Source organism: Microtus pennsylvanicus, chromosome 9, assembly GCF_037038515.1.
Source record: "Microtus pennsylvanicus isolate mMicPen1 chromosome 9, mMicPen1.hap1, whole genome shotgun sequence".
Classification (NCBI taxonomy): Eukaryota; Metazoa; Chordata; class Mammalia; order Rodentia; family Cricetidae; genus Microtus; species Microtus pennsylvanicus.
Genome location: NC_134587.1, coordinates 109116968 through 109141989, shown reverse-complemented (window position 1 = coordinate 109141989; position 25022 = coordinate 109116968). Strand labels below are relative to the sequence as shown.

The 25022-nt window shown below is 50.2% G+C and overlaps 2 protein-coding genes across 3 annotated transcripts in view; both read left to right on the top strand.

Moving 5' to 3' along the window:
* Positions 1-20555, top strand: part of Ell (elongation factor for RNA polymerase II) — a 55632-nt gene extending 35077 nt beyond the window's left edge. Inside the window, exons 3-12 of one of the 2 annotated variants that reach the window (XM_075987201.1) lie at positions 10898-11019; positions 11125-11288; positions 12930-13199; positions 15046-15166; positions 16278-16365; positions 16705-17185; positions 18326-18386; positions 18495-18666; positions 18910-18954; positions 19050-20555. In XM_075987201.1, the coding sequence (XP_075843316.1) occupies positions 10898-11019; positions 11125-11288; positions 12930-13199; positions 15046-15166; positions 16278-16365; positions 16705-17185; positions 18326-18386; positions 18495-18666; positions 18910-18954; positions 19050-19166 (1641 nt within the window). In that variant the 3' untranslated portion in view covers positions 19167-20555. Of the gene's footprint in view, positions 1-10897; positions 11020-11124; positions 11289-12929; positions 13200-15045; positions 15167-16277; positions 16366-16683; positions 17186-18325; positions 18387-18494; positions 18667-18909; positions 18955-19049 lie in introns of both variants that reach the window. The other variant, XM_075987200.1, reaches the window with a different exon arrangement.
* Positions 20556-22097: 1542 nt separating this feature from the next.
* Positions 22098-25011, top strand: Isyna1 (inositol-3-phosphate synthase 1). The gene is made up of 11 exons (XM_075987181.1): positions 22098-22274; positions 22350-22478; positions 22553-22714; positions 22902-23034; positions 23122-23315; positions 23472-23621; positions 23694-23909; positions 24002-24166; positions 24238-24351; positions 24429-24646; positions 24732-25011. Exons 2-11 carry the CDS (start codon positions 22359-22361, stop codon positions 24934-24936), a joined length of 1677 nt encoding a protein of 558 aa, XP_075843296.1. The 5' UTR covers positions 22098-22274; positions 22350-22358; the 3' UTR covers positions 24937-25011.
* Positions 25012-25022: the final 11 nt, after the last annotated feature.

Genomic DNA, 25022 nt, shown 5'->3' with positions numbered 1-25022 from the left:
ATTCTGACATGTGTTAGATGATATTTCAGAATCGCTTTGATTTGCATTTCCCTGATGATTAAGGATATTGAGTCTTTTGGCCCTTGAGAGTCTTCTGTTGAGAATTCTGTTTAGCTCTTTACCCCATTTTTAAATTTGATTATTTGTATTTTGTTGTCTAGTTTCTTGAGTTCCCATTTTTTAATGTACCTATTTAGAGATTTTCTTAGTCACTTTACTGCACCCTTGTAGCCTATCTCTGACCGTGTGAGCCCAGCCTTAGTCCTGCTGCTTGTGTCTGCTCTGGCTCTGTACTGCTCAGTCTGAGAGCACCAGCCAGAGGCAACATTTACGAGCTTGGGGAATTTGCTGAGTCCGTGCTGTTTCTACTTAGCGCCTCTGTGAGCTGCAGTGGAAGTCTGTCCGATTTTTGTTGTTGTTATTGTTTTTAAGATTTCTCTGCAAATCAAAACAATTCTGTGATTCTATCTTAACACCTGTAAGAATGGCCAAAATCAAAAACACTGATGACAACTTATGCTGGAGAGGTTGTGGGAAAAGGGAACACATCTGCATTGCTGGTGGGAATGCAAGCTGGTATAACCCCTTTGGATGCCAGTGTGGTGATTTCTCAGAAAATTAGGAAACAACCTTCCTCAAGACCCTGTAATACCACTTTTGGGTATATATCCAAAGGATGCTCAATCGTGCCTCAAGGGCATGTGCTCAACTATGTTCAGAGCAGCTTTGTTTGTCATAGCCAGAACCAGGAAACAACCTAAATGCCCCTCAGTCGAAGAATGGATAAGGAAAGTGTGGTACATTTACACAATGGAATACTACACAGCAGAGAAAAATAATGACAACTTGAACTTTGCAGGCAAATGGATGGAACTAGAAAACATTATTTTGAGTGAGGTAACCCAGACCCAGAAAGACAATTGTCACATGTACTCACTAATAGGTGGTTCTTAAACATAAAGCAAAGAAAACCAGCCCACAAATCACAATCCCAGAGAATTTAGACAACAATATGGACACTAAGAGAGACTCACATAGATCTAATCTACATGGGAAGCAGAAAGTAGAAAAAGACAAGATCTCCTGAGTAAATTGGGAGCGTGGGGACCTTGGGAGAGGGTTGAAGGGGGAGGGGAGCAGAGAAAAATGTAGAGCTCAATAAAAATCAAATTAAAAAAAAAGATTTCTCAGGCCCTGCCAGGCGGTGGTATTACATACCTTTTTTGTTGTTGTTTTGTTTTTATTTATTATTAGGTATATAGTATTCTGCCTGCACGTATGCCTACAGGCCAGAAGAGAACACCAGATCTCATTACACATGGTTGTGAGCCACCATGTAGGTACTGGAAATTGAACTCAGGTCCTCTGGAAGAGCAGCAAGTGCACTTAACATTTGAGCCATCTCTCTAGCCCAGTGACGCATGCCTTTAATCCAAGCACTAGGGAGGCAGAGGCAGGCTACACAGAGAAACCCTGTCTCAAAAAGCCAAAAATAAACAAAACGATTTTTCAATTCCTATGTGGAAATACATACGTGGAGGTTGAGGGTCATATGTAATGAGTCTTGCTCTGTCCCACTGCCAACTCCCAAATAATGACACAGACTTATTATTAATCATGAAGGCTTGACCTTTAGCTCAGGCTTGTTGATAACTGGCTCTTAAAACTTAAATTAACCCATATTTTACATTATACCACATGGCTTTACCTCTGTCCCATCCTGTGTGTCTCTTATGCTTATTTCCTACTTCCTCTCTTCCTGCCCAGAAGTCCCTCCTATACTTACTCTTGCCTAGCTATTGGCCATTTAGCTCTTTATTAAACCAATCACAGCAATATATCTTCACACATTGTACAAATATCCCACATCTTTTTATTTTTTTCCCTAATTTTTTTATTGCATGTTTTGTCTGTATGCCCATTGCCTGCTGAGGTAGAAGAGAGCTTTGTGTGCCCTGGCCCTGGTAGTTGAGAGCTGCCATGTGGGTGTTGGATCTGAACCAGGTCCTCCCCAGTGCTCTTAACGCCAAGCCATCTCTCCAGCCCCTGCTTTTTACGTTTTGAGACATCATCTAGCTATATTACCCAGAATTGATCTTATACTCAGTATCCTCCTGCCTCAGCCTCCTGAGCAGCTGGTGTGGCCAGCCTGTGCCCCAGTCCTGACCTCATATCTTTTTATTTAAAGTTGCTGCCTTGTCACTGATCTGGTCAGTGTATGCAGTGAGATGACTGTAGTGGATTTCCTGTTACTTAGTGCTCTGGGCTAAGTGCTGTCTAAATGGGAAGAGGTCTTCCTGGCCACAGGCCCCTCACGGGTGTGGCTTTGGGGCTACAACCCAGGCAGACTGGACCATTTGAGTGTTCCTACTTCTCCCTCCAGCTACCCAGGCTCTGCAGGTTTGTTCATCTCACCTTTGGCTGTAACTGGTAACCAGGTATATGGCGTGCGTCAGCTGCCCCACATAGCCCACAGTTGCTGGCCTGTGGCTCCCTGGGGGGACACAGCCAGGAATGACAGCTTCACCCCTGAGTTAGTCAGGGTTCTCTAGAGAATCAGAATTGATGGATATATATATATATTGTATGTATATGTGTGTGTGTATTGTGTGTGTGTACATAACAATACATACATACACATACATACACAGATATATAAGGGGATTATTAGAGTGGCTCACAGGCTGTGGCCCAGCTACTCCAGCAATGGTAGTCGGCTAAGGGAAAAGTTGTTCAGTGCATGAGGCTGGGTGTCTCAGCTGGTCTCCGGTATATACTGCAGTCCTGAAGAAGCAGGCCCTAATGATAGTGAAGGAATGGACTGGCTTGTGAGAGCCAGAGCAAGCAGGCAAAGCCAAGTGTCCCTTCGTCCCTGTCATTTACATAGGCTGCCAGCAGAGGGAGTGGCGCAGATTGAAGGTGGCTCTTCCCACTTCGGAAGATCCAGATCTAGGTTGGGTTTTTCCAGTTGAAATGATTCAGTCAAGAAAACATTCCTTACAGGTATACCCAGCCACTTAGGCTTTAGTTAATTCCGGATGTAGTCAAGCTAACAACCAAGAACAACCGCCACAGTCCCATGTCCTTGGCCAGTGCGCCAAGGGCTCCTTCCACAAAAGTCGTGTCGGCCATTTCTTTCGCCACCTTTGTGCCTTGGTGTGTGAGGGGGAGGTGGGACCTCAGACATGTGCCCTTAGTGTGTTCCTGCCCCACTCATCGATCTGGGCTCCCATAGGAGCATGCTCCCTGTTGAAGGCCCTGACGTGGGACACACCTGTGAGGGGGTCCGTCTCCTGCCGTCTCACTGTCCCCACAGCAGTCTGCTCCTCCTGGCCTCTCCCGGCCTGCATGCGTTTGTCTGTGTGCCCTACTCCTTCATGGAATGGTCCTAACCCATTGAAGCTACAGCCTCTGAGGGGACAGAAACTGCCACCTGGTGATCCTGTGATAAACAGCACTGGTATCTATGATGTGTGCCACAGTCCATCTGAGCTCAGCCCTGTGTACAGCTGGCAAGGCAGCTGTGTGTCCCAATGGGGTCTAGAGAGCGGACTAGGATCGCCACTGGGTAAGCCTGTTGTCTTTCCTCTAGGCAGCTGGTTCTCAGCCTTAGTAATGCTGTATGCTGTGGTGACCCCAACCATAAAATTATTTTTGTTTTTACTTATAACTGTAATTTTGCTACTGGGAATCATAGCGTAAATATCTGTGTTTTCAACAGCTGTCTTAGAGCAGACAGGAACAGCACAGAAGGGGTCTGGAAAGGTCCACAATGTTCAGAACCAGTGTTAGCTCTGTGATGAGGGTGAACAGGTTGCCCAAGGGGACAGTGGTTCATACTAGTCAATCCCTGGGGTGAGGGGAAAGAAGACAGGCACCTGGGGATTCTCTGAGACCTGCTGAGGTGGGGCTGATACAGAAAGGGTCCCCGGAGCACTCTAGAGCCCAGAAGCTGGGCACGGTGCTTGGGTTCCTGGGTGTCCTGTAGACCACATAGCTGCACACTCTTTGTTTTTTTCAAGACAGGGTTTTTCTGTGCAACTGTAGCTATCCTGGAATTTGCTCTGTAGACCAGGCTGTCCTTGAATTCAGAGATCCTCTGCTTCTGCCTCCCAAGTGTTGGGATTATGGGTGTCTGCCACCACCGCCCGGCTGTTTTTGATTTGTAATTGTGTGTGTTTGTGTTGGGAGAAGTATATTGCACAGCTAGTGAAGGCCAGAAAAATGTGTAGGTCCCTGGAGCTAGAGTTAGTTGTGAACCTCGATGAGGGTTCTCAGAACTGAACTTGGGTCCTCTAGAAGATGCTGAGCCATCTGCACAACCTCTCTTTATCTGATTTAAACTGCAAAAACATTGCTTAAAACATTTCTTTTTATATATTTTTAATTTTTTTTTTATTGAGCTCTTCATTTTTCTCTGCTCCCCTCCTTGTCTCTCCCCTCCCTTTCAACCCTCTTCCAAGGTCCTCACGCTCCCAGTTTACTCAGGAGATCTTGTCTTTTTCTACTTCTCATGTAGATTAAATCCATGTATGTCTCTCTTAGGGACCTCATTGTTGTCTAGGTTCTCTGGGATTGTGATTTGTAGGCTGGTTTTCTTTGCTTTGTTTATAAACCACTTTTGAGTAAGTACATGTGACAGTTGTCTTTCTGGGTCTGGGTTACCTCACTCAAAATAATATTTTCTAGCTCCATCCATTTGCCTGCAATATTCAAGATGCCATTTTTTTCTGCTGTATAATATTCCATTGTGTAAATGTACCACATTTTCCTTATCCATTCTTCGGTTGAGGGGCATTTAAGTTGTTTCCTGGTTCTGGCTATGACAAACAAAGCTGCTCTGAACATAGTTGAGCATGTGTCCTTGTGGCACGATTGAGCATCCTTTGGATATATACCCAAAAGTGGTATTACTGGGTCTTGAGGAAGGTTGTTTCCTAATTTTCTGAGAAATCACTACACTGACATCCAAAGGGGCTGTACCAGCTTGCACTCCCACCAGCAATGCAGATGTGTTCCCTTTTCCCACAACCTCTCCAGCATAAGTTGTCATCAGTGTTTCTGATCTTGGCCATTCTTTCAGATGTAATCTCAGAGTTGTTTTGATTTGCATTTCTTTGAAGACTAAGGATGTTGAACATTTCCTTAAGTGTCTTTCAGCCATTTTAGATTCCTCTGTTGAGAGTTCTCTGTTTAGGTCTGTATTCCATTTTTTTTTAATTGGATTATGTGTTCTTTTGGTGTCCAATTTCTTTTTTTTCATTTTTTTTATTTATTATGTATACAGTGTTCTGTTTGCATGTATGCCTGCAGGCCAGAAGAGGGCACCAGATCTCATTACAGATGGTTGTGAGCCACCATGTGGTTGCTGGGAATTGAACTCAGGACGTCAGGAAGAGCAATCAGTGCTCTTAACCTCTGAGCCATCTCACCAACCCTGTGTCCAATTTCTTGAGTTCTTTGTATATTTTGGAGATCAGACCTCTGTCTGATGTGGGGTTGGTGAAGATCTTTTCCCATTCTGTAGGCTGTCATTTTGTCTTGTTGACCATGTCCTTTGCTTTACAGAGCTATTATTTCAGGAGGTCCCATTTATTAATTGTTTCTCTCAGTGCCTGTGCTGCGGGGGTTATATTTAGGAAGTTCTTTTATTGTACAGGATTGTTTTGGCTATTCTGGTTCATTTTTGCTTTTCCATATAAAGTTGAGTACCATTCTTTTGAGGTCTGTGAAAAATTTTGCTGGGATTTTGATGGACATTGCATTGAATCTGTAGATTGCTTTTGTTAAGATTGCCATTATTACTATGTTAGTTCTACCTACCCAAGAGCATGGGAGATCTTTCCATTTTTCTGGTGTCTTCTTCAATTTCTTTCTTCAAAGATTTAAAGTTCTTTTCATACAAGTCTTCCACTTGTTTGATTAGAGTTACTTTGAGATATTTTATGCTATTTGTGGCTGTTGTAAAGGGTGATGTTTCTCTGATTTCTTTCTCAATCCATTTATCATCTGTGTACAGTAGGGCTACTGATTTTTTTTTTTTTTTTGGATTTTTCGAGACAGGGTTTCTCCGTAGCTTTTGGTTCCTGTCCTGGAACTAGCTCTTGTAGACCAGGCTGGTCTCTAACTCACAGAGATCCGCCTGCCTCTGCCTCCCGAGTGCTGGGATTAAAGGCATGTGTCACCACCGCCCGGCAAGGGCTACTGATTTTTTTGAGTTAATCTTGTATACTACTATATTAAAGTGTTTACGAGTTGTAGAAGTTTCTTGGTAGAATTTTTGGGGTCACTTACGTAAACTATCATATCGTCAACAAATAATGAGAGTTTGACTTCTTTTCCAATTTGTATCCCCTTGATCCCCTTTTGGTGTCTTGTTGCTCTAGCTAGGACCTCAAGGACCGTATTGAATAGATATGGAGAGATTGGACAAACTTGTCTTATTCCTCCTGATTTCATTGGGATCGCTGTGAGTTTCTCTCCATTTAGTTTGATGTTGGCTGTTGGCTTGTTGTATGCTGTGTTTATTATGTTTAGGTCTGTTCCTTGTATCCCTGCCCTCTCCAAGACCTTTATCATGAAGGGATGTTGTATTTTGTTAAAAGCTTTTTCAGTATCTAATGAGATGATCATGTGGTTTTTATTCTTCAGTTTGTTTATATGGTAGTTTGCGTTGACAGATTTCTGTATGTTGAACCATCCCTGCATCTCTGGGATGAAGCTGACTTGATCATGGTGGATGATGGTTCTGATGTGTTCTTGGATTCAATTTTGCCAGTATTTTTGTATCAGTGTTCATGAGTGAGATTGGTCTGTAACTCTTTTTGTTAGTAATGTCTTTCTGTGGTTTGGGTATCAGTGTAATTGTAGCCTCATAAAAAGAGTTTGGTAATATTCCTTCTATTTCTATTGTGTGGAACAATTTGAGGAGTATTGATATTAGTCTTTCTTTGAAAATCTTGTAGAATTCTGAGGTGAAACCTCTTGGGCTTTTTTGGTTGAGAGACTTTTGATGACTGTTTCTATTTCTTCAGCAGTTATAGGTCTGTTTTATTTGCTTATCTGGTCTTAATTTAGTTTTGGTAAGTGATATTTATCCAGAAAGTTGTCCATTTCCTTTAAGCTTTCCAATTTTGTGGAGTACAGGTTTTTGGAATATGTCCTGATGATTCTCTGTATTTCTTCCATGTCTATTGTTATGTCCCCCTTTTCATTTCTGATTTTGTTAATTTGGATATTCTCTCTCTCTCTGACTTTTGGTTAGTTTGGATAAAGGTTTGTTTATTTTGTTGATTTTTCTCGAAGAACCAACTCTGTCTCATTGATTCGTTGTATTGCTTTCTTTGTTTCTATTTTGTTGATTTCAGCTCTCACTTTGATTATTTCCTGCCATCTAGTTCTCTTGGGTGAGTTTGCTTCTTTTTGTTCTAAAGTTTTCAAATGTTCCGTTAATTCACTAGTGTGGGATTTTTTTTTACAGCTTCTTTTTATAAGCATTTAGTGCTATGAAGTTTCCTCTTAACACTGCTTTCATTGTGTCCCATAAGTTTGGTTATGTTGTGTGGTCATTTTCATTGAATTTTAGGAAGCCTTTAATTTTCTCCCTTTATTTCTTCCTTGACCCATTCACGTGAGCATTGTTTAATTTCCATGTGTTTGTGGGTTTTCTGGAATTAGTGTTGCTGTTGAATTCTTATTTTAAGCCATGGTGATCTGATAAGATACATTGGGGTTATTTCAATTTTTTGGTGTCTGTTGAGGTTTGCTTTGTTACCTAATATGTGGTCAAATTTTGAGAAGGTTCCGTGAGGTGCTGAGAAGAAGGTATATTCTTTTTTGTTTGGATGGATTATTCTATAGATGTCTGTTAAATCCATTTGAGTCAGAACATCTGTCAGTTCCTCTTATTTCTCTGTTATTTTTTTTTCTGACAGACTTGTTCTGTGGTGAGAGTGGAGTGTTGAAGTCTCCCACTATTAGTGTGTGGGTTTAATGTATGATTTAAGCTTTAGAAGTGTTTCTTTTACATATGAGGGTGCCCTTGTGTTTGGGGCATAGATGTTCAGTATTGAGATTTTCTCTTGACGGATTTTTCCTGTGACTAATATGAAATGTCCTTCTTTGTCTCTTTTGATTGATTTTAGTTTGAAGTCTATTTTGTTAGATATTAGGATAGCTACACCCACTTGTTTCTTAGGTCCATTTAATTGGTATATTTTTTCCTAACTCTTTACTCTGAGATGATGTCTGTCTTTGAGGTTGAGGTTTGTTTCTTGTATGCAGCAGAAGGATGGATTCTGTTTTTGTATCCAATCTGTTAGCCTGTGCCTTTTTATAGGTGAGTTGAGTCCATTTATATTAAGGGATATTAATGACCAGGTATTGCTATCTCCTGTTAATTTAGTTTTTGTTGTTGGTGATGTTAATTTGTGTGTTTTCCTCTTCTTTTGGGATTTGCTGCTTTGAGATCATCAATTGTCTGTGTTTTGTTGGTGTAGCCAACTTCCTTGGGTTGGAGGTTTCCTTCTAGTATTTTGTTTAGGGCTGGGTTTGTGGCTAGGTATTGGTTAAATATCATTTTGTCCTAGAATATCTTGTTTTGTCCTTCTATGGTGATTGAAAGTTTTGCTGGGTATAGTAGTCTGGGCTAGCATCTGTGGTTTCTTCTTAATGTCTGCATAATGCTTGACCACGACCTTCTGGTTTTCATTGTCTCTAATGAGAAGTCAGGTGTAATTCTGATAGGTCTGCCTCGTGTTATTTGGCCTTTTTCCTTTGCGGCTCTTAATATTCTTTCTTTACTCTGTATGTTTAGTGTTTTGATTATTATGTGGTGAGGGGACTTTTTTGGATTTAGTCTATTAAGTGTTCTGTAAGCTTCTTATATCTTCATAGGCATATCTTTCTTTAGGTTGGGAATGTTTTCTTCTATGATTTTATTAAATATATTTTCTGTGCTTTTGAGTTGATCTTTTTCTTCTTCTATACCTATTATTCTTAGGTTTGGCCTTTTCGTTGTGTCCCATATTTCCTGGATATTTTGGGTTAAGCTTTTGTTAGATTCAATGTTTTCTTTAACTGATGAGTATATTTCCTCTATTGTATCTTCAGCACTTGAGATTCTCTCTTCCATGTCTTGTATTCTGCTGTTCATGCTGGCCTTTTTGGTTCCTGATTGTTTTTTTTCATGCTTTCTGTTTCTATAATTCCCTTGGCTTGTGTTTTCTTTATTTTGTCTATTTCAGATTTCAAGTCTTGAATAGTTTCTTTCATATGTTTAATTGCTTTTCTTGGTTTTCTTTGAGGAATTTGCTGATATCTTCCAATTTTTTTGTTTTTTCCTCCATTTCTTTGAGGGAATTTCTCATTTCCACAAACATTGTCCTGAAGTTATTTTGTAGGTCATTTTCTTCTGCTTCATCTATATTTGATTGTTCAAGTCTTGCTGTTGTAGAGTCTTTCCGTTTTACTGGTTTCATGTTGTTCTTTGTGGTATTGTATGTGATCTTACCTTGTCTACTCATCTTTTCCTGTAATAGGAAATGATGATATAGGAAAAAATGATATGGAGACTTATCTGGCATCTCTGCCTTCTTCCCAGCATTCTCTCTGTCTGAAATCCTGCATAGGTATAGTCTTTTTCTTTGCTAACTTTATTAATCTTTAGCTATTTTGATCAACTCTAACAATGATATTCTGTGGAGATGTGCTATGTAAGGACTCAGGAAATGAGACTTTTCATCTGTGTACTGCAGGACCCTGAACTCAGGCTGCCAGCCCTGTGTGATGTCATGTACAAAGAGCCCAACTCCTTGGCTGTGGCATCAGCCACATGCAACTCAGGGCTTGTGCCAAGGGAATGTCAGCTATTGCCTAAGCTGGGAGTATGTGTCAAGGACAGGTGGCGTAGAGGCCCTTGCAGTTCCCTGAGCCCACAGCCCGGAGGGACCTCAGCCGATGGCATGAGTCTGGGCAGGCTGCAGAAGAGAGTGCGCATATGTGTGGATATGTGTGAGCATTGTGTATGCACATTTGAGGCTGCATGCTTGTGTACTCCTCACAGCCTGGGTGAGTGGTAAGAGGCAGGCCAGGGTTTGACATTTCAGATGCTGGGATCCCTCTTTAGACAATCAGTGGGTGCAATACTTGTCTGCAGCATTCCTGAGGCTTTGTGTTCATCATGTGCCAAGCAAACCAGGTGTAGTACACACCTGTCTCCCCAGTCCTGAGGAGGTAGGGTCAGGACAGTCAGGAGTTCAAGGGCAGCCTAGACCAAATTGCAAATCTGAGATCGGGCTAGGCTCCTAAAACAAACACATTTGAGCTGGACAGTGGTGGTAACACATACCTGTAGTCCTAGCACTTGAAGAGTCAGAGGCAGGTGAATATCCTTGAGTTCAAGGCCAACCTGGTCTACATAGCAAGTTCCAGGATAACCAGAGGTGTCACACAGAGAAACCTTGTCTCCAAAAACCACACACAAAACAGAAATCCCATATTTGCATTAAGGCAGATGCAGGCAATGGGGCCTTTGAGATTTGGTTGCTGACATGCAGGGCCATAGGATGGCGTTTACACTGTGTCTGCAGTCATCCGCTGGTAGGAGCGCATGTTGTCCTGTTAGCTGTGGCAGCTGGGGCATTCTACCTTCATGGGGAATCCGAGGGACTGCTCAATGATTGGGGTGAGCTCCTGTGCTGCTAAGCCTGGCAAGAGGGTAAGGATGAGTGACCATCATGTCCCTTCATGCCAGGAGGTGCCACAGAGGAAGATGCCCACACGTTCTGTGCAGGTTGCACATTGACAGCCAGTGAATGGTCTCTGTGAGGAGTGAGTGCTGACTTGTGCTGCAGCCTCCCCATGCTAAGGACCACAGTAACCCTCCCTCTCCCCACAGCACATCTCCATACCCCAGCCTGACTGCCCCGAGGAGGTGCGGGCCTTCTCCTTCTACCTCTCCAACATTGGCCGAGACAGCCCTCAGGGCAGCTTTGACTGCATCCAACAATATGTCTCCAGGTAAGGCTACCTGCCCTCAGACTGCTGCCTGTTCCTGTGGTGCTGAGGCTGGCTCGGCGTGGCTCAGGTGGCACCCTAATGGTGACATTTCCTCTTGTTGTACAGCCATGGGGATGTTCACTTGGACTGTCTGGGCAGCATCCAGGATAAGGTCACAGTGTGTGCCACCGATGACTCCTACCAGAAGGCCCGGCAGAGCATGGCGCAGGCAGAGGAGGAGACTCGGAGCCGAAGTGCCATTGTCATTAAGGCTGGAGGCCGCTATATGGGTGAGTGGCAAGCAGGAGGCTGGGACATACCAAAGGGAGGTTCATATTGCAGGGTGTTGGAGTATGGGGCTGTGGCTACAGATGACATGTGAGCCTCAAGTAGGACAGGGACCTGGGCCGGCCGTCCTCTCCAAGTCTGAGAGGTACAGAGCTATGCATAGGTTCAGGTCCACTTAGTTCTCCAGTTATCCCCAGCCACTCCTCCAAAGGGTACTGTGGCCACAAGCTGCAGACTGGGAGGTGGGTGAATTTGGCCTCCTGAGAACAACCCATCAATGGGACAGCACCAGGCAGTCCCAGGGAGGAAGGAAGGGCCTTGTTTTGTCTGCGTGTTTTTTTATGTTTAAAGTAATGCATGTATTTCTAATGTGCAAGTGGAACCTGCTCGGCTATGTACTCATGTGCATGTTAGTTGGTGAATGCCTTTCTGGGGAGGCTATTTCTCAGGAGCTTAGCATTCTTAGTTGCCTTAGAGTTTCATGCAGAACTGCAGCCTTGTGTTTTTTCCCTGTTTGCTTAGCGTATGTAATGAGTCTGAGGCCAGCCTGGTCCACTGGAGACTCTGTCTTAGAACGAGGACCCAGGTTTGGTTTCCAGCACCCAAGTGTCAGCTCTCGGTGCCCTCTACTGGCCCCCTTGGCCATTGCACACATGTGCTCAAACATATAGGAATAAATAGGTGTCTATTTCATAATAGAATAAGAGTTGGAATTTCACATTGTTTCCCCCATACTCCACATGTTGTGGGGTGCAGCTTTGGGTGGGTCTTGAGTAGAGTGAGCATGGCTAGTCTTCTTCCTGTGTGCCTGTGGTATTGGAGTTCTGAGCTGTCCGTGATGACAGAGACCCCTCTTCAAGGTCAGGATGGGGTGTGCACCCATGTGAACGAAGCTGTGGTTCTGTGGATACAATTTGGTTAGCAACCTCACTTGTCACACCTTGTTAAGGTACCATGTTGATTTCTAAGACTGTTGCTGTTTAACTAGGGCACACTTAGGAGACTGAGGCAGGAGAATGATGAGTCAATTTAGCCTGGGCTGGGCCTTGAGAGATGGCTCAGCGGTTAAGAGCACTGGCTATTCTTCCAGAGATCCTAAGTTCAATTCCCAGCAACCACCTGGTTGCCTATAATGAGATGTGGCTCCCTCTTCTGGCCTACATGCACACATGCAGGCAGAGCACTATATAATAATAAATAAATACATCATTTGAAAAAAAAATAGCTGGGGCTACAGTGAGACTTTGTCTCATACCAGACTGAACCAGATTGTGAAGGGAGGGGCCTTCCAGGTGCTGGACTTGCTGTGTCCTGAAGGGCTGCTCAGGATGGCCTCCTGATGCGTTCACAGCCACAGAGCTCTGGCTGAGGCTGCAAAGCAGCCGCGGTACCTTTAAATCTGCAGAAGCAAGCAGAGCTGGTGCAGGGCACCTGTCAGCCCCGGTGCCTTCTGTCTTTGGGCTGTGGCAAGATGCCCACACATTCACAGTTGCTCAGCCTCTTTCCCCTCTCTCCTCTTGCCTTCTGCTTGCTTTGCTCTGCCATGGACACTGACACTGTTCATGAGTCCTAAACCTGGTGCACCCTCTGTGGCATGGTATTTGGCTGTCTGCTGCACCGAAACACGCAGGCTCTCATTGCAGGCAAGAAAGTTCAGTTCCGGAAGCCAGCGCCAGGGACAGCCGATGCGGTGCCCTCCCGGAAACGGGCCACCCCCATCAACCTGGCCAGTGCCATCAGAAAGAGTGGTGGGAGCGGAGCCAGCAGTGTGGTCCTGAGGCCCTTCCGAGATCGGGTGCTGCACCTCCTGGCCCTGAGGCCCTACAGGAAGGCTGAGCTGCTACTGAGGCTACAGAAGGACGGTCTGACGCAGGCGGACAAGGAAACCCTGGACAGCCTGCTGCAGCAGGTAGGTGCAGGCCAGCCTGACCACACAAGCTTCCTGACCCCACGGTGGTCTCAGGCCCAGCCTCCTGGGGTGGCAGAAATGTACTGGGTTCTTCCCTAGCAGTGCCCACAACAGGCAGTGCCCACAGACCTGTATGGTATGGTATGGTATGGTATGGTATGGTATGGTATGGTATGGTATGGTATGGTTGCACAGTTTCGGCTCAGAGCTGTGTCTGTGACTGCTGTTAACCCTGCACTATCCATGGGAACTTGGGTCATGCCTTCCTGCTGTCCCCACCCACAGTGTTTCCTGGGACACTGGATGGTGAGCATTCTTGCTGACTTTAAGCTACCAGCCAAGGTTGGTGAGATTGCTCACTTGGGAAAGGAGCTTGCTGTCCGGTGATGCCCAGTGGTTAGGATCAGTGTGCTCTTGCAGAGGATCCAGGTTCTGTTCACAGCACCAATGTTGTTGGTTCACAGCTGTCTGTACCTCCAGTTACAGAGGATCTTAATCCCTCTTCTGGTCCCTGTGGGCACTAGGTATGCACGTGGTGCAGACACAGAAATTCGGGCAAAACTCCCACACATGTGAAATTAAAAAAAAAAAATGACAGCACCAGCCAGACCTTGGGAACCAGCATAGAGGTGGATTGGGGTGGCCTCGCCCCTGTGCTCTGGGTGACAATATAATATCAAGAGTCTTACAGACAGCACTTGGGAGGCAGAGGCAGGTGGATCTCTGTGAGTTCGAGGCCAGCCTGGTGTACAAGAGCTAGTTCCAGGACAGGCTCCAAAGCTACAGAAAAACCTTGTCTTGAAAAAAAAAACAAATAAAATAAAAGACTCACAGAAAGCTCTGGAATCAGGAGAGGTGATGATCACCCTCTACCTCGGCCCATGGAGTTCACATAGATGCAACATGGGGCTCCCAGGGCCTCTGTGGTCAGCCATACCAGGCCTGACCATAACAAGCTCGACCAGCCTCACTCTGAATGTATGATGTATCTTGTGTGATAGTGGGACCCCACAGGTACAGAACAGGCCTGTCTTGTCACCCATTGGTCTGGTCCTTTACAGTCTCCACGGGTCTCCAGAGGCCCTGAGCACCTGCAATGAGGAGGACCAGGGGGTGGATTGACCAAAGGAACCAGGTCTGCCCCAGGGCAGTAATAGATGGTCAGTGAGACTACATGCATGGAAGAGCCTGTGTATGGGAATGTGTCCATGCTGTGCAGAAGCTGAGTGGCATGACAGTACAGCATCTAGATCTCAGTGCTATCATGAAGTAAGCAATTACTCAACCAGTAATAAGTCCCTGCCAGCTTAGCATACTGGCATACTCGTGATCCCAGCATCCCGAGGCAAGAAGTTGTAAGTTCAAGGCCAACCTGGGCTACAAGTCAAGGCTTTGTCTCCCAAACCCAGAAAATATAACCCATTCCTCTCAGATCCAGCACACCTCAAGAGTACTTCAGATTGGCACAGTTGAATGGCTGGTGTGTGCATATGCCTCACACTGGCGGCCAGCAAGGCCAGCACAGACATGGCCTTAGCCCCTTCAGGCTCCTCTGATGAGATGTTCTAAGCGTCAGCTGACAGATAGCCTGGAATGAGTGAGAGAGGACTTCCTGGCTGTCACCATCTGAAATAGGTAGGGGCCTGTGAGGGGCTGACGGCAGCACACCATGCTGGCCCTCATCCAAAAGACAGTCTCCACCTTCAGTGTGAGCCTGTCGCTCCAGTGCAGGGAAGCTGAGGTAGGATCATTGCTGCCCATGTCCCTGTAGAGTCCTGTGTTCCCTAAGCACTCACCACCCCAGAGACTATGCAGTGCCAGTCAGTGACAGCTGGATATCCTGCAGGTAGCCAGTGTAAACCCCAAAGACGGCACATGCACACTGCGGGACTGCATGTACAAGGACGTGCAGAAGGACTGGCCCGGCTACTCTGAGGGTGACCAGCAGCTGCTGAAGCGCGTGCTCATGCGGTAAGGTCCTGTGTAAACTTGGGTGGTAGCAGCCTCACTCCCACCCCTTTCAGCCCCAGCCTCAGAGGACCTTGGACAGGCTTCAGCCTGACAGATGGCTCACAATCATAGCTGTCCCCAACCAACTGCAGGTTCCTGCCGGCCAGGGTGTTCCATCCGTGTCCCCATGGCTTCTAATGAGCCTCTTGGGCCCATGGAGTGCAGGAGGCAGACTCCAGGAGAGCGGCACGATAATTAAATGCTTCCCCTGGTGCTGGTACTGGGAGGGGAATAGCTAATTGATTCTGGAGTGATTTCCCACTGAGAGATTCCTATTGATTCCTCAAGGTTAGGGACAGCAGCTCACTCTGGGCTGATCTCCTAGCCTGTGCCTTTGCTAGAGCCTGGGTTCCAAGTGCTTGGAGAGGCTGGGAGGGAACATCTTGACAGAAGCCCTAGGCTTGCCACTCGCCACATACTTTTTTTCTTCCTTTCCTCTTTCCTTTTCCCTCCCTCCTTCCCTCCCTCCTCCTCCTTCCTTCCTTCCTTCCTTTTTTTTTTTTTTTTTTTTTTTTGCCGCTTTTGAGACAGGGTTTCTCTGTGTAGCACTTGGTGTCCTGGAATGCACTCTGTAGGCTGGCCTCGAACTCAGAGATCCACCTACATCTGCTTCCTGAGTTTCTTTTCTCTCTTTTTTGAGTCAGGGTCTTACAGAGACAATTCGGGTCTTAACTGCTGACCCACCTCCTTGTCTCCGCCCTCCACCAGTGCTGGGCTCCCTGAGCCAAGTGCTCACCTGGTCTCTTACTGGCCCTCATATGAGTGTGCGGGCAGGACCAGCATACCTGGGACTAGTCACCACTGCTGATGACATTCCCTCTGATGAGTGCTGAGCCAGTCGGTGTGTGTGTGATACCATGTGCATAGCAGGACCACATACAGACTTAGAGCTGACACACAGGATTGGGGTTGTGCTAACTGTGGTCCCAGGTGCTGACCACCCACACCTCAGCCTGCAGAGCAGGAGTGCTCCCTGAGGACCCAGGAGTCCTCCGCCTGGCGAATGCCGTGCAGGCAGCCCCTCTGGGCGCAGTTGTAGTACTAACATAGTGCCTGTACCACTCTCCTGCAGAAAGCTGTGCCAGCCACAGAGTGCCAACTCAGACTCCACTGCCTCCAGCCCACCCCGGGAGCATGGCCGCTCCGCCTCACCCTCTCAGGTACCTGCCTTAGGATGGGTGAGTGTGGGGTCCTCATTGGTGCCCCACAGCCCTGTGTGGCCAACATCCACTGCCTGAGCCACATTCCCTTGGGGAACTTGCTTTCTTCGGGGGCGGGGGTTGTCTGTCTGGATGGCCATATGCTTCGGGACCTTGTCTTCATCCTCCAGTGCCCACAGTCAAGTACCTGCAGAGTGCCTGTCACTGACCAGTCGGGCAGGCACCTGATATGCAGGGATTGGTAAGCCCTGCCCAGCTGTGTGTAGGCACTCCCGTGTGGCCACAGCAGACCCTCAAGGTGGCTTCTGGTTCCCACAGGCTTCTCTGCTCACTTCTCAGAAACGACCTCAGTCCACAGACTTCATTGACCCCCTGGCCAGCAAGAAGCCCCGCATCTCACACTTCACACAGCGAGCACAGCCCACCCTCAATGGCAAGCTGGGTGCCCCCAATGGCCACGAGACCCTGCTGCCTACCCTGGGGTCCACCCCTACGGACACCCTCAGCTCTAGCCATTTGCCCCCACGGCTGGAGCCCCCACGGACCCATGACCCCTTAGCTGATGTCAGCAATGATCTAGGCCATAGTGCCCAGGACAAGCACCAAGAGGCTACCCCAGCCCCAGCCCCAGCCTCAGCCCCTCACCTCAGCCTGCCCCTGCTGACGGACTTTTCCCAGTCTGAGCGACCTGCTGGCTCCTCGCATACCCATAGCCGACCCAAGAAGAAGTCCAAGAAGCACAAAGACAAGGAACGGCCCCCTGAGGACAGGCTCTCCGCCCCACAGCCTGATGCCCCTGCGCTGCTCCCAGATACCCCAGGTCAGTACTATCTTGTTGTCTGAGTCACTAGGTGTGGGGTGTGAGAGCATCCCTGGGGTCAGGACCTGGGGGCTGCTGGCCACCAGCCTGCAGTCCCAGGCAGGGGTGCTATGGGAAGCACTGAGATGCCCTGGGACAGAGAGTCAGGGAGGGCCAAGGCACAGACGGGTGTACTGAGCCAGGGAGCAATGGCTGCTGGGACAGGAAGATATACCGTGAGGAGTGAGGCAGAGGCCTCCGGAGCCCTGTGTCCACAGTGTGGTGAACACATGGGTATGGCGTTACAGGGACTGTACTGGCTGTGTGCTCTGCTGGTGCTAGGAACTCACAGACACAAAGTAGCTGTAAGACCTTTAGGGACTACTGAGGCCGCTGTGGGCATGCAAACCATTGGCCACAGATAACCTCTGGCTTTGTCTGATGGAGGACAATTTCAAAGGGTTGTGATTACACATGGGGCACACTGCTCTAAGAGCCCTTGTCCACCTGGTCAGCTCCAGAGCGCAAGACCTGTGGTCCAGCACTGCGGGTCGGGGCCCTGAAGCCTATGTTGGTTAGGCTGAGAGCATTTGGTCAAAACAAGGTATGTGGGGACTTTGAGCTGTTAGTCCAGGGAAGCAGCAAGTGTACCCTATCAATCCCGCCATGGAGGGGAGCCCAGGCTACAGAGTCAAATAAATGAACTACATGGCTGGAACGTGGTGCTTTTCCTGGCAGGGCTGCACCTTGCCTCACCCCTTCGTAGGTTCCACCAGCTCCTGGTCATAGGCTTGGTTGGGGATGCCATGTGGAGGAACCCCTCCTGACTGGCCCAGTCTGCAGTGGTATCTGCAGAGGGCTAGGGCCCAGCGGTCTCAGTGTTGCTGTGTTTGCAGTTGCTGTGCTGCCAGAGACCGTACCTGCCTGGTCGTCTGCGCCGTCAGGGTTTGTCTCCAGCTCAGTGCAGACACTGAATATTCAGAGTTCTGTTTTGGCTTCAAGCCAACCTGTCTAGAGGCCAGTAGCCTGGACAGTGGGTCTCCACTGTGGCCAGCTGGCCTTGACACCTGGTCCACTGCTAGTGCCAACTTGTGGCCATCTAAGCATGGCTTGCAACCTCACACACACTGACCCTGGACTAAGGGTGCATTGCTCATGCAGGTCTGAATGGAGCCTGTGCCAGTGTCCCCACGTCTACTTCTGAGACCACGGACTATTTGCTGTGAGTATATTACCTGGGCTGTGTCCTACCCAGGCCCAGACACCTGCCTGAGCCAGGTGCTGCCAACCACTGTGCCCTTGAGCCCCAACAACCCTTATCGTCCCTCAGGAAATACCCTGCCATCTCGTCATCAGAGCAGCGTCAGAGCTACAAGAACGACTTCAATGCTGAGTACAGCGAGTATCGCAGCCTGCACGCACGCATTGAGCAGATCACGCGCAGGTTCACGCAGCTTGATGCACAGCTCAGGCAGCTGAGCCAGGGCTCCGAGGAGTATGAGGTACTGCTAACTACCCATGACCAGGGTTTGACCACAAGTCCCTGCAGTAGGGCCTGGGCAAGGTCAGGAGGTCTTGTAGCTCACACAGGTTTCTCTAGTGTGGCTACTTCACCATTTGTCTTCCCCCGCCATGTCCCCTGCACCCTTGAAAGAAGTGCAGGAAGGCTGTGCTCTGCCTGTCTAGGTGGTTGCTTCCTCAGCTTTCCAAGGTGGGATATAATTAGTTCTTACTGTTTCCCCCAGACAACCCGTGGGCAGATTCTTCAAGAATACCGGAAAATCAAAAAGGTGCGTGAGGCAGCGTGGGTGCTGAGTGGGGAAGCCTGCCTGGCCTAGGTTGCTGGGCAGATGTGTCTCACCGGTGGCCCTTGGTTCCCTCACAGACCAACACCAACTACAGCAGAGAGAAGCGACGCTGTGAGTACCTGCACCGCAAGCTGGCACACATCAAGCGGCTCATCGCAGAGTTTGACCAACGGCAGCTGCAGGCCTGGCCCTAGCGTGCTAGCGGGCAGTCCTGATGCTCCGCCTGCCTTTTCTAGTTTTCTATGAACTTGGCCCTTTCGCCGGCGCAGAGACCGTCTATTTTTGTATTTTTTCTACTCCGTGCCTCTCCATGGCCCACACCTCCAGGGTTAGACGCTCCAGGGAAAGTCAGCAGAGTACCAGGTCCTGGTCACTGTAGCTCCCGGCTATGCCCAAAACCCCCTGCAGTGCCCTCAGCAGCATATGGTCGTCAGCCCCCCACCCCCTGCATACACACCTTCATGTCACACCAAGGCTGTGTGGTCCTGTGCTGCTGGCCCCACTCTGTCCCTTCATCCATTTGTGGGTGATGGGGTCCTCTCTGCTGGGTTCCCACAGGGCGGGGGGGCCTGAAAGTGGTGCCTTGCTTGCCTTTTCCAGGGCGCAGGCCCCCAATTGCTGCTTTCTTACTGTGCCTCGTCTTCTCATACCCCAAATCCTAGGGGCCATTGGTGTGTGCGTGTGTCTATGTGTGAGAGTGGGTTCTGAACTGTGCACATTCAGAGAGAAGCTGTGTTGGAGATATGCTGGGGGCGGCAGGGGCACTGCTACCCATGGTTGCAGAACGGGGAGGGCAGAAACTCAAATACAGATGTCTATTTTTTGTTGTTGTTATTGTTGTTTTTTTTCGAGACAGGGTTTCTCTGTAGCTTTGGGCCTGTCCTGGAACTAGCTCTTGTAGACCAGGCTGGTCTTGAACTCACAGAGATCCGCCTGCCTTTGCCTCCTGAGAGCTGGTGTGCCACCACCGCCCGGCCCAGATGTCTTATTTTTCTAAACCTCAGGGGTGTCTCTGGATGGCTTCCAAAGAGCCTGGCAGCCAGGAAGCACCTGCCTGGTCCAGTTCTACCCCACACAGCTATTAGCTTTCCTATGGAATCCCTGGGGTCCCCAGACCCTAGAGGAAACCGATCCTTCAATGTTTGAATGACTGTTGGTTTCTAAATGGGGCTGGGCCAGATTCTGCACAGTGCGTTGTGCAGGCTCTGGGTACACCTAGCCCAGACTGCCCCTTTCCTGCCCTGGGAACTCCACCCAGGAACTATCAGTTGAATCGGTCTGATTTGTTGTTCTGTTGTCTGTCTGAGATTTATGAAGGGAGGGCAGGGCCAGGCTCTGGAACTGCTGGTGCTGGCAGGTTAAAGATGGTCTAACTTATTGGTGGTCTCTGCCTTTGGACTGTACAGTGGATAGTCTACTTTGAGCCATGGACTTGGTGTTTACAGTCTTCACTTTTGCCAAAACGTTACAATTGACAGGAGAGACGGTGCCTTTTTGGGACCCTTGTTCTGAACCCGTCTTTTGTACACTAAGCAGGTGAACCACCGACTTTTAAAGTCTATAATAAATTTGATGGACTCGCATCCCTGCTGTGCCTTGTGTACGTCACTGAAGGGTGTGGGGTGGTCCTAAGTGAGCTTAGACCAGAGCTCCCTGTGGTGAGGTGAGGGGTGAGGCCAGGCAGGCAGGCTGGGGTGGTAGGGTGCTCGGGCACACACAGAGTTGGCTCTCCTGCAGCACCAAGGCCCGCAGATGAGGAGTTAAGGCCTGGTGAGGAGGAGGTGTCTTAGCTCCAGCCACTGCGGATGGGGCAGGAAGACTTCCTGGGCCTGTTTTTAAAACAACAGTGCACACAGCAAAAAGTGATGCTGTGTTTTAAGCTGCACTCAGCTGAGGCCATGGAGCTGAGTGGTGGGCTTGGCCACCGTTGGCCACCTCCAAGCAGATAGCAGAGGCTGGGTCTGGGCCAGGGCAGAGTCTGAGCATGTTTGTTCTCAAGGGCTGGGGTCAGTCTGCCTCGAGACCTTGGCTGAACTTCTAAGAGTTCTGAGGCGGCTGAGGGGGTGGAAGGGAGAGCCAGGCGCCCTGCGGTCTGCTGTGTACCCACCACTTGGGAACAGCATGACCATTCTCTGCCATCTTCGGCCCTGGAGCGGCTGACCCTTGTCCCCCCACACCTGACACAATGGTTCCTGAACACACACACTGCCCCACATCCAGGCCAGAAGGGACTCTTGGGCCAAGTCCTCTCGTCAGCCTTGCTTGCTTTCAGCTCTGGGTCCCTTGCCCAATAAATGTCCCAACTGCAATCTTCTTGCCTCAGCCTCCCAAATACTGGATGACAAGTTGGCCAGCAGGCAGTATCATTACCTAAATCAGACTGATTAGATACCCTCCACTTCTATTGAAGTAAACCCCAAGACGAACGGGAAAAAAAAAAAAAACAACACAGCGATCTTTACAGCACAATCTGGATCCTCGGCCCCCGGGGAACAACCCCACTCGCATCTGAGCTTCTCCCTGGAGCTTTACTTTAGGGGATGCAGTGGGCTTTGCCTGTATTTCTTCCTTGACAATCTCTTCTTCAAACATCAAAACCCTCTCCAACAGTCCCTCCAGGAATCCTGCCAGGGTCTCTTCACCGGGATGTGCACAGTCCCCTTTCTGTTCCTTCATATTGGGATTGGTTCAGGTTATCTGGACCAACCAACAACAAATAATCTTGACGCCTACGAAGCGCAGCCCCCCTCCCTTTCGTGCAGACATTGTGGACGATCCTCCTTTTTGGCCCTGCTCCGGCAGGGGAAAGTTTCCACTAGGAGGAGGCCACTTGTTTTGGAAAATTCTGGAGTGCCTCCCCCGCCTGCCCGCTGGGTTCCCACGGTCCTTATCGCTATGCCTGCTGAGGGGGAGGCAGCGCTGGCCTGGCCACCCTGTCCCTTCCCGTTGGCCTGGTCACGCAGGACAGTGCCAAGGATTACGAGAGCGCAGTTTAGCTCAGCTCCAGGACCACCAAGAGCCCCTCGCCAAGCGGGGCCCCGCCTCCCTGACGGTGGCTGTCGCTCATTGGCTGCCGCGGTGTCCCGGTACAACGTGAGTGCGCAGCGAGCCAATGCGCACGGAGCTCGCGCCTAAGGCTGCTTCCGGCCACCTGGGTCCAGAGCGCCTCGAACCCTGGGCCGCTCGTTACGCCCAGCAGGGGCGTGGCCGGGGCGTGGCCTTGGTCCTTTTCTCCACTGCCCGCGCGCGCGCCCTGGTGTCCCGCGTTGTCCGCCTCCGTAGCCCGAGCCCACTCGGAGCCGGTGAGTGCGGTCCTGTCCTGGGGTGTAGGGTGTGCCCCGGGTGGAGGGCTCACGCTCACCGGCTTTCGCCCATAGCTCGCCGCGATGGAGCCCGCCGCCGAGATCCTGGTGGACAGCCCGGACGTAGTCTACAGCGCCGAGGCCATCGAGGCTCGCTATGAGTACCGGACGACACGCGTCAGCCGCGAGGGCGGCGTGCTGCGGGTGCGCGCGGGGCCCGGGGGGCGGTGGACACCAGGAGCCTGAGGTTCCGCCACTCATTCCCCACCCGTCCTTAGGTGCAGCCCACTGCTACTCGCTTCACCTTCCGCACAGCCCGGCAGGTGCCCCGGCTCGGGGTCATGCTTGTAGGCTGGGGTGGGAACAACGGTTCCACGCTCACCGCGGCCGTGCTGGCCAACCGGCTGCGTCTGACATGGCCCACGCGCACTGGTCGCAAGGTGGGGGCCCGTGCCGCTGCGAGAGGACGGGGAGGACCCTGAGGGGCGGAGCCGTGTGAGGTGTGGGTGGTGTCATCTTCGGTCTCGGGCAAGAGCGGGCGGGGGCGTGGCCTCTGGAGCTTGCGGTCCCAGCGCGCCGGACCCCTACCCCCTCAACACCCTACCTACTCCTCTTGCTACTCCCCAGGAAGCAAACTATTACGGCTCGTTGACCCAGGCGGGCACCGTGAACCTGGGTCTGGATGGGAATGGCCGGGAGGTGTTCGTGCCCTTCAGCGCGCTTCTACCCATGGTGGCCCCCAACGACCTGGTGTTTGACGGTGGGCGGAACCTCGGGGTGGGGTGGACGTACGTGTGGGAGGGCCCAGGGTACAGGATGGGTTCAGTGTGAGAGTCCCCACACCTAGGCTGGGATATCTCGTCACTAAACCTGGCCGAGGCGATGCGGCGCGCACAGGTCCTGAACTGCAGCCTGCAAGAGCAGCTGTGGCCCCACATGGAGAACCTGCGTCCCCGGCCCTCTGTCTACATTCCTGAGTTCATCGCTGCCAACCAGACAGCACGTGCAGACAACCTCATCCCTGGCACTCGTGCACAACAGGTGGGAGCCTCGACTGGCTTCCCCAGCTCAGTCACCTGTTAACTGGTCCTTTCCTTTGGCTACATCCCCACCGTCACCCACCCTGTCCCCAAGAGTAGCCCACATCCCTGGAGGGCTTGGACAGCTTCCTCCTCCTCTAGCCCCATCTTTTCCCAGTTGGAGCAGATCCGAAAGGACATTCGAGACTTCCGATCCAGTGCAGGATTGGACAAGGTCATCGTGCTGTGGACCGCCAATACGGAGCGTTTCTGCGAGGTGGTCCCAGGTCGTAATGACACAGCTGAAAACTTGCTGCGTACTATCCAGGTGGGTGCGCGCCCAGGATTCTTGGGGATCAAGGCCAGAGAGAGCCTGGGCTGACTGCCTGTCTGCCCTCAGCTTGGCCTGGAGGTGTCACCATCCACACTCTTTGCCGTGGCCAGCATCCTGGAGGGCTGCGCCTTTCTCAACGGGTCCCCACAGAACACGCTGGTACCTGGTGCCCTGGAGCTGGCTTTCCAGCGCCATGTGTTCGTGGGTGGGGATGATTTCAAGTCTGGTCAGACGAAGGTCAAGTCTGTTCTAGTGGACTTCCTCATCGGCTCTGGCCTGAAGGTACCTGGGGGCTTCATGAGGTGCCCGGAAGGAGGCCAGGACCTCGGGTTGGTGAGGGTCCCTACATCCACAGTATCTCTGTGACCACGCAGACCATGTCCATCGTGAGCTATAACCACTTGGGCAACAACGATGGGCAGAACCTGTCTGCACCACTGCAGTTCCGCTCCAAGGAGGTGACAAAGAGCAACGTGGTGGACGACATGGTTCAGAGCAACAGTGTCCTCTACGCACCAGGAGAGGAGCCAGATCATTGTGTGCGTGGGGTTGTGGGCAGGCAGGGGCCTGGTGTCGTATGATTGGGCTGTGACCTGATGCGCCTCCACAGGTGGTGATCAAGTATGTGCCCTATGTGGGGGACAGCAAGCGTGCCCTGGACGAGTACACCTCAGAGCTGATGCTGGGTGGAACCAACACCCTGGTGCTCCACAACACTTGTGAGGTACCGAGGGCGGTGGCAGGCGGGGGTGGGTGTGGATTTGCCAGACCCTTGTCATGCCTTTGCCAACCCCCACCCAGGACTCGCTCTTGGCGGCGCCCATCATGCTGGACCTAGTACTGCTCACAGAGCTCTGTCAGCGAGTGAGCTTCTGCACCGACTCGGACCCTGAGCCTCAGGGCTTCCACCCGGTGCTGTCGCTGCTCAGCTTCCTCTTTAAGGCCCCACTCGTGCCTCCTGGCAGCCCAGTGGTGAATGCACTCTTCCGCCAGCGCAGTTGTATCGAGAACATTCTCAGGTGCTCCTGGTGAAGGGTGGGACACAGGGCTGGCTGGGCAGAGCAGTCCCGGGGCAGCCCTGCTGAACCCACACTGTCCCCGCAGGGCCTGTGTGGGGCTCCCGCCCCAGAACCACATGCTTTTAGAGCACAAGATGGAGCGCTCAGGCCCAGGCATCAAGCCAGGAGAGATGGCGGCCACCAGCCCGCTGTCACATAAGAAAGAGTCCACACCTGCTGCCACCAATGGCTGTACCGGTGATGCCAATGGGCACACGCAGGCACCAACACCAGAGGTGTCCACTGCTTAAATCAAGTAATCCTTTCATTTAACCCTCTCATCATTGTCCCCAGGACCTTGCCAACAAAATAAAGGGTCCCCATCAGGCAAGCGTCT

Excerpts from the sequence above, each read along its gene's own strand:
- Isyna1 (XM_075987181.1), top strand. The coding sequence starts at position 22,359 with ATGGAGCCCGCCGCCGAGATCCTGGTGGACAGCCCGGACGTAGTCTAC. Across the intron at positions 22,715-22,901 it reads CCACGCGCACTGGTCGCAAG|GAAGCAAACTATTACGGCTC; the intron begins GTGGGGGCCCGT and ends GCTACTCCCCAG. Across the intron at positions 24,352-24,428 it reads TGCTCCACAACACTTGTGAG|GACTCGCTCTTGGCGGCGCC; the intron begins GTACCGAGGGCG and ends ACCCCCACCCAG.